This window comes from Gallus gallus, chromosome 38 (genome assembly GCF_016699485.2).
Source record: "Gallus gallus isolate bGalGal1 chromosome 38, bGalGal1.mat.broiler.GRCg7b, whole genome shotgun sequence".
NCBI lineage: Eukaryota > Metazoa > Chordata > Aves > Galliformes > Phasianidae > Gallus > Gallus gallus.
The window spans coordinates 433,020-441,268 of NC_052569.1; the positions used below are offsets into that span (position 1 = coordinate 433,020).

The 8,249-nt window shown below is 60.6% G+C and overlaps 1 protein-coding gene across 1 annotated transcript in view; it reads left to right on the forward strand.

Moving 5' to 3' along the window:
• Positions 1-7,996, forward strand: part of LOC107050762 (latent-transforming growth factor beta-binding protein 4-like) — a 35,405-nt gene extending 27,409 nt beyond the window's left edge. The window contains exons 34-43 of the mRNA XM_046905092.1: positions 99-227; positions 314-616; positions 1,465-1,530; positions 1,983-2,111; positions 2,869-3,021; positions 4,407-4,559; positions 5,239-5,570; positions 5,604-5,623; positions 6,898-7,043; positions 7,669-7,996. Of these exons, the coding sequence (XP_046761048.1) occupies positions 99-227; positions 314-616; positions 1,465-1,530; positions 1,983-2,111; positions 2,869-3,021; positions 4,407-4,559; positions 5,239-5,570; positions 5,604-5,623; positions 6,898-7,043; positions 7,669-7,811 (1,574 nt within the window). The 3' untranslated portion in view covers positions 7,812-7,996. The remainder of the gene's footprint in view (positions 1-98; positions 228-313; positions 617-1,464; positions 1,531-1,982; positions 2,112-2,868; positions 3,022-4,406; positions 4,560-5,238; positions 5,571-5,603; positions 5,624-6,897; positions 7,044-7,668) is intronic.
• The last annotated feature ends 253 nt before the right edge of the window (positions 7,997-8,249 follow it).

The following is an 8,249-nucleotide window of genomic DNA, read 5'->3' on the forward strand; positions in this document are numbered from 1 at the left end:
TCGGGGGTTCATTGGCTCCCAGCCCAGTGGGGACCCCCTGAACCCCCACTTCCCCCCCTCCCCCCCCCTTTTGCTGACCCCACGGCTCCCTCCCCCAGACGAGGACGAGTGTTCGGGGCCGGTGCCGCGCTGTGGGGCTCACGCCGTGTGCCATAACCTGCCCGGCTCCTTCCAGTGCGCCTGCCACCAGGGCTACGAGGCCGCACCCCACGGCCACCACTGCCAGGGTGAGGGGGGTCATTATGGGGACGGGGTGTGGGGCGGGGGGGGGTCGTTATGGGGGTGGTGACCCCCCCCTCTTCTCACCCTATAGATGTGGATGAGTGCGCCACGCTGCCTGGGGTGTGTGGGGCGGCGCGGTGCGAGAACGTGGACGGCTCCTTCCTCTGCCTGTGCCCCACGGACGGGCACGAATTCGACCCGGTGACGGGGACCTGCGGGGGGGGGGTCACTCAGCCGCCCCCCCCGGGGGTCAGCAGCGACCCCACGATGTGTTACAGCCCGGCGTGCGGAGTGCTGGCGGCCAACGTCAGCAGGCAGCAGTGCTGCTGCGCCGTGGGGTGGGCGTGGGGGCCGCGCTGCGAGCAGGAGGCGGCCTGTCCAAAGGATGGCACCGGTGGGATATGGGGGTGGGGGGGTCAGGGGGGTCTGTGGGGTCAGGGGGATAAAGGGGGTGATGGGGATGGTGGGGACATTGGGGTCAATGGGGACAGTGGGGATGGGGGGGTCAATGGGATAAAGGGGGTGATGGGGACATTGGACTCAATGGGGTCAATGGGATAAAGGGGGTGATGGGGACATTGGGGTCAATGGGGTCAGTGGGATAAAGGGGATGATGAGGATGGTGGGGATGGTGGGGACATTGGGGTCAATGGGGACAGTGGGGACAGTGGGGTCAATGGGATAAAGGGGACGGTGGGGACAATGGGGTCAATGGGGACAGTGGGGATGGGGGGTCAGTGGGATAAAGGGGATGATGAGGATGGTGGGGTCAATGGGGACGTTGGGGTCAATAGGAACAGTGAGGATGGGGGATCAATAGGATAAAGGGGGTGATGGGGACATTGGGGTCAATGGGGTCAGTGGGATAAAGGGGGTGATGGGGACATTGGGGTCAATGGGGACAGGGGGTCAATGGGACTGGGGTCAGTGGGGTCAGTGGGATGAAGGGGATGAAGGGGATGATGAGGATGGTGGGGATGGTGGGGACATTGGGGTCAGTGGGGACAGTGGGGTCAATGGGATAAAGGGGACGGTGGGGACAATGGGGTCAGTGGGGTCAATGGGATAAAGGGGGTGATGGGGTGGTGGGGACAAGGGGGTCAGTGGGATCAATGGGGTGGGCGTGGGGGCTGCGGTGTCAGGATTGGGATTGGGATTGGGATTGGGGTTGGGATGGGGATGGGATTGGGGTTGGGGTGGGGCTGTGACTCACACAGGGGTGACCCCACTGTCACCCCACAGCCGAGCAGCGCAGCCTCTGCCCCCATGGGATGGGACGGAGCGCCGCACCCCACGGCCCCCCCGGGGGTGAGTGCTGCGTGGGGGGGGGGCACCCAGAGGGACCCCCTTTGGGGATGGCACCCCTCTATTTTGGGGTCCCCCCCCATTCTGGGTACCCCTCCCCACCTTTTGGGCTCCCCCCTCTATTTTGGGGTCCCCCTCCATTCTGGGTACCCCTCCCTACCTTTTGGGCTCGCCCTCTATTTTTGGGTCCCCCCCCCATTTTGGGATACCCCTTCCCACCTTTTGAGATCCCCCCTCTATTTTGGGGTCCCCCCCCATTTCGGGATACCCCTCCCCACTTTTTGGGCTCCCCCCTCTATTTTGGGGTCCCCCCTCCCACCCCCCCCCCCATTCTGGGTACCCCTCCCCATTTTTTTTGTCTCCCTCCTCTATTCTGGGTTTTTTCCCCCCCATTTTGGGGTGCTCTCCCCATTTTTGGGGTCCCCCCCATTTGAAGACCCCCCCTCCCCCCCCAGACGTGGATGAGTGCCTGATGTTTGCGCCCCACCTGTGCCGGGGGGGGGTCTGCATCAACGCAGCCCCCGGCTTCAGCTGCTACTGCCCCACGGGGTACTACTATGAGCGGGAGCACCTGCAGTGCGTCGGTGGGTGCCCCCTAATCCCAATCCCAATCCCAACCCCATTCCAATCCTAATCCCATCCCTAATCCCCATTCCAATCATAAACCCCAGTCCCAATCCTAATCCCAACCCCACCCCCCCATAATCCCTATCCTAATCCCACTCCTAATCCCAACCCTACCCCCATAATCCCAATCCCAACTCCACCCCCCACCATCCCACTCCCAATCCCAACCCCCATAATCCCTATCCTAATCCCACTCCCAATCCCAACCCTACCCCCATAATCCCAACCCCAACTCCACCTCCCACCATCCCAATCCCAACCCCACCCCCCATAATCCCAATCTTAATCCAAATCCCAACCCCACCCCCATAATCCCGCCCCCATAATCCCAATCCTAATCCCAACCTCACCCCCCATAATCCCAATCCCAATTCCCATAATCCCAATCCCAACCCTATCCCCCATAATCCCACCCCCAAAATCCCAATCCCAACCCCAACCCTATCCCCCATAATCCCAATCCTAATCCCAATCCCAACCCTATCCCCCATAATCCCACCCCCAAAATCCCAATCCCAATCCCAACCCTATCCCCCATAATCCCACCCCCATAATCCCACCCCCGTAATCCCAATCCCACCCCCAACCCCATCCCCCATAATCCCACCCCCATAATCCCACCCCCGTAATCCCAATCCCAAACCCATCCCCCATAATCCCACCCCCATAATCCCACCCCCGTAATCCCAATCCCAATCCCGCTGCCGCCCTCAGACAACGACGAGTGCCGCGATGAGGGCGATTTGGGGCCGTGCGTTGGGGGGCGCTGTGTCAACACGGTGGGCTCCTATTACTGCGTCTGCAGCCCCCCCCTGGTGCTGGACGGAGCGCAGCGCCGCTGCGTCCCCAACGACACCCGCGGCCACGGTGCGACTCTCACCCCATGGCACCCCAATGGCACCCCATGTCACCCCATGGTACCCCATGGCACCCCATGTGTTCCCATGGCACCCCAATGGCACCCCATGACACCCCATGTCACCCCATGGCACCCTATGGCACCCCAGTGTCACCCCATGTCACCCCATGGCACCCCAATGGCACCCCATGTCACCCCATGGTACCCCATGGCACCCCATGTGTTCCCATGGCACCCCAATGTCACCCCATGTCACCCAATGGCACCCCATGTCGTCCTGTGTCACCCCATGTCACCCCATGGCACCCCAATGTCACCCCATGGCACCCCGTGGCATCCCAATGGCACCCTATGGCACCCCAATGTCACCCTATGTCATCCTATGGCACCCCAATGTCACTCCGTGTCATCCCGTGTCACCCCAATGGCACCCCATGGCACCCCACTGTCACCCCATGTCACCCCAATGGCACCCCATGGCACCCCATGGTACCCCATGGCACCCCATGTGTTCCCATGGCACCCCAATGGCACCCCATGACACCCCATGTCACCCCATGGCACCCCAATGTCACCCCATGTCACCCCATGTCACCCTATGGCACCCCATCACACCCCAATGTCACCCCATGTCACCCAATGGCACCCCAATGGCACCCCATGTCGTCCTGTGTCACCCCATGGCACCCAAATGGCACCCCATGGCACCCCAATGTCACCCTATGTCATCCTATGGCACCCCAATGTCACTCCGTGTCATCCCGTGTCACCCCAATGGCACCCCATGGCACCCCAATGTCACTCCGTGTCACCCCATGGCACCCCAATGGCACCCCGTGGCACCCCATGGCATCCCGTGTCACCCCATGGCACCCCAATGTCACCCCATGGCACCCCAATGTCATCCTATGTCATCCTGTGTCACCCCAATGTTACCCCATGGCACCCCGTGTCATCCTGTGTCACCCCATGGCACCCCAATTTCACCCCATGTCACCCCATGTCCCCCTATGTCATCCTGTGTCATAGTGTGTCACCCCATGTGACCCCCATGTCCCCCCATGTCCTCCCATGTCCCCCCATATCCCCCCATATCCCCATGTCCCCCCATGCCCCCCACATCCCCCCACGCCCCCCCCATGCCCCCCACATCCCCACATCCCCCACATCCCCCCCATACCCCCCACATCCCCCAACGCCCCCCTCATGCCCCCCTATACCCCCATCCCCCCATACCTCCCACATCCCCATGCCTCCCAAAACCCCCCCATGCCCCCCCATAACCCCCATGCCCCCCATACTCCCCATGCCCCCACATCCCCCCACATCCCCATACCCCCACACCCCCCCACGCCCCCACACGCCCCCCGCCCCCGCTGACGCCCTCCCGCAGAGGACGCTGTGGGGCTGTGCTGGCAGGAGGTTGGCCCCGACCTCGTGTGCGGCCGCCCCCGCCTGGACCGCGCGCTGCCCTACAGCGAGTGCTGCTGCCTCTATGGGGCCGCGTGGGGTATGGACTGCGCGCTGTGCCCCGCACGGGACTCAGGTATGGCGCCCCCAATGGCCCCAGAACCCCAGAACCTCATAGCCCCAGAACCCCATAGCCCATACCCCATAACCCTACAGCCCACACCCCATAACCCCACAGCCCACACCCCATAACCCTACAACCCATAGCCCACAGCCCATAACCCTTTAGCCCATAGCACACATCCAATAACTCCATAACCCTATAGCCCATAGCCCATACCCCATAAATCTACAGCCCACACCCCATACAGCCCATAGCCCACACCCCATAATCCCATAACCCTATAACCCCTAGCCCACATCCCATAACCCTATAGGTCACACCCCACATCCCATAATATCTCTATACCCTCCACCCCCCCATAATACAGTCTCCCACCCCCCCCCCGAATAAAGCTGACCCCCCCATTGTGCCCCCCCCACCCCCAGATGCAGACAAGGGGAGGCCCTACCCCTTCCCACCCCATAACCCCATATTCCCCACCCCATAACCCCATAATAAACCCAAATGTGCCCCCCCCATATCCCCATAGGTTCCCCCCCCCATTTCCCCCCCTATACCCCCATATTTTTACCCCCCCACCCCCATTTACCCCCCCATATTTTTACTCCCCCCATTTATGCCCCCCCCCCATATTTTTACCCCCCCATAACCCCATATATTTTTTAACCCCCCCCTCCAATTATCCCAACAGACGACTTTGAGTTCCTATGCAACGCTCTCCGCCCCCCCCCGGACCCCCCCCGGTATTCGGGCCCCCCCTTCTCCCCCCCATTCCCCCCCTCCCCATATGGGCTGCCTTACGCCCCCCCCCCCCCTCCCTTTACCCTACCCGGACCTCCCCCCCCCACCGCGGCCCTATTACCCCTCCGACCCCCTTGGGGGGGGGGCCTACGCCCTCCCCCCCCTCTTCTACGAAGAGATGGGGGATTTCGGGGGGGCGGTGGGGGGGGGTGGGGGGGGTGGCCCCCCCCGCTCCTATCGAGCCCCCCCCGAGGAGGAGGAGGTGGAGGAAGAAGAGGTGGAGCCCCCCCCGGGGATGTGGGGGGCTGAGCGCCCGGGGGGGGGCACCGAGGATGGTGAGTTTGGGGGGGGGGGGGGGGATTTGGGGGCCCCCCCGTGGGGATGTGGGGGTCTGAGGGCGTGGGGGGGGGCATTTGTTTGGGGGGGGGTTATGGGGTTTTTGGGGGGGGGTTATGGGGGGAAGGTGGGGGGGATTGGGGGTTTTTGGGGGGGGTTGGGGGGATTTGGGGGCCCCCCCGCGGGGATCTGAGTGCACGTGGGGGGGGGCACTGAGGATGGTGAGTCTGGGGGGGGGGCATTTGTTTGGGGGGGGTTTATGGGATCTCTTTTTGGGAGGGGGGTTTATGGGGGGAAGGTGGGGGGGATTGGGGGTTTTTGGGGGGGGGTTGGGGGGATTTGGGGGCCCCCCCGTGGGGATGTGGGGGGGCACTGGGGGTAGTGAGTTTGGGGGGGGGGGGCATTTGTTTGGGGGGGGTTTATGGGGTCTCTTTTTGGGGGGGGTTGGGGGGATTTGGGGGGCTTTATGGGGGGAAGGTGGGGGGGATTGGGGGTTTTGGGGGGGGTTTGGGGGGATTTGGGTCTTCTGAATGAGATTTGGGTTTTTTTAATGGGATTTTGGGGTATTTATTGGGACTGGGGGACATAGAGTGGAATCTTCCGTTTCCTTAATGGGATTTGGGGGCTTTTTAATGGCATTTGGGGATATTTTAGTGGGATTTTGGGTTCTTCTTAATGGGATTTGGAGGATTTTGAGTGGGGTTTTTCTCCTTTCCAATGGGATTTGGGGTTTTTTAATGGGATTTGGGGATGTAGAGTGGGATTTTTCTGTTTCCTTAATGGGATCTGGGGCTTTTTTATGGGATTTTGGGGTATTTTAGTGGGATTTGGGGTTGTGGAGCGGGATCTTCTGTTTCCTTAATGGGATTTGGGGCATTTTTAAAGGGTTTTTGGGCTTTTAGATGGGATTTTGGGTTCTTTCTAATGGGAATTGGGGATTTGGAGTGGGATTTGGGGTTTTTTTTTAATGGGATTTGTGGCCATAAAGTGGGATCTTTCGGTTTCTGAATGGGATTTGGGTTCTTTTTAATGGGGCTGTGGAGTATTTCAGTGGGATTTGGGGATGCAGAATGGGATCTTCCATTCCCTCAATGGCGTTCGGGCCTTTTTTTTTATGGGGTTTGGGGGCTTTTGAATGGGATTTGGGTTCATTTTAACGGGATTTCGGGGGTATCGCGGTCACATTTGGCGGGTTTGTTTTTGTTATGGGATTTGGGTGGGAGTTGGGGGGGGGTCGGGCTGTAATACGGGACCCCCCCCCCCCACTGCAGCCCCCCCCCCCGGCGGAGGCGCTGCCCCCCGAGCAGTGTGGGGTTCTCAGTGGCTGTGAGAACGGCCGCTGCGTCAGAATCCCCCGCGGCTTCACCTGCATCTGCAACCCCGGCTTCCGCCTGCACCGCGCGCGCATGGCATGCATCGGTGCGCAGCCCCCCCGGGCCCCCCGCGGCACACCCGTTTAGCCCCCAAATCCCATTATTTGCCCCCAAATCCCATTATTTGCCCCCAAATCCCATTCGTTTCGCCTAAAATCCCATTCATTTGTCACAAAATCCTATTCGTCACAAAATCCCATTCATTTGGCCTAAAATCCCTTTCATTTGTCCCCAAATCCCATTCATTTGTCAAAAAATCCCATTATTTGCCCCCAAATCCCATTCGTTTGCCTCCAAATCCCAATCCCACTTCTCCAAATCCCAATCCCCTTTAATCCCAATCCCAAATCCCAATCCCCCTTAATCCCAATCCCAGTCCCCCCTTAATCCCAATCCCTAATCCCAATCCCCCTTAATCCCAATCCCTAATCCCAATCCCCCTTAATCCCAATCCCAGTCCCCCCTTTAATCCCAATCCCTAATCCCAATCCCCCTTAATCCCAATCCCCCCTTAATCCCAAATGCAGTCCCCCCTTAATCCCAAATCCCAATCCCAATCCCCCTTAATCCCAAATCCCAATCCCAATCCCCCTTAATCCTAAATCCCAATCCCAATCCCCCTTAATCCCAGTCCCAATCCCCCCTTAATCCCAGTCCCTCTCTCCCCACAGACATCGATGAGTGCTCGGACCCCTCTCTGTGTGGGGGGGGTCGCTGCCTCAACACGCTCGGCTCCTTCCGCTGCTTCTGCCCCCCCGGCTCCATGCTGGCCCAGAGCCCCCCCCGCTGCATCCCCACCCGGCCCCGCGCCTGACCCCCCCCCGGGAGGGGGACGCTGTATTCTGTATTTATTATCTGTGTATATATAGGGCCGGGAGGGGGGGCTGGAGGGGGGGGGAGGGGGCTATAGGCACTGGGAGCACCACCTGGACCCCCCCCCCCTCCCCCCTTCCCACACTGCCCCCCTCCCCACAAACTTATTTTACAGAATAAAGGTTTTCTATAAAAGAAGTTTATATGGGGTGTGTGTGTGTGTGTCTAGATATGGATTTGGGACCCCCCCCCGGGATCTTGAACCCCTAAAAGGACGGGGAATTCCTCCCCCCCCCCCCCCAAAACGGGACTAGGATCCCTAAAGGATTCCCCTCCCATAGAAGCGGGACCCCCCCCCATAGGACTGGGACATTCCCCCCCCCCCCCCACCAAGATGGCCCTGGGACCCCCCTTATGGAACTGGGACCCCCCCCCCCCC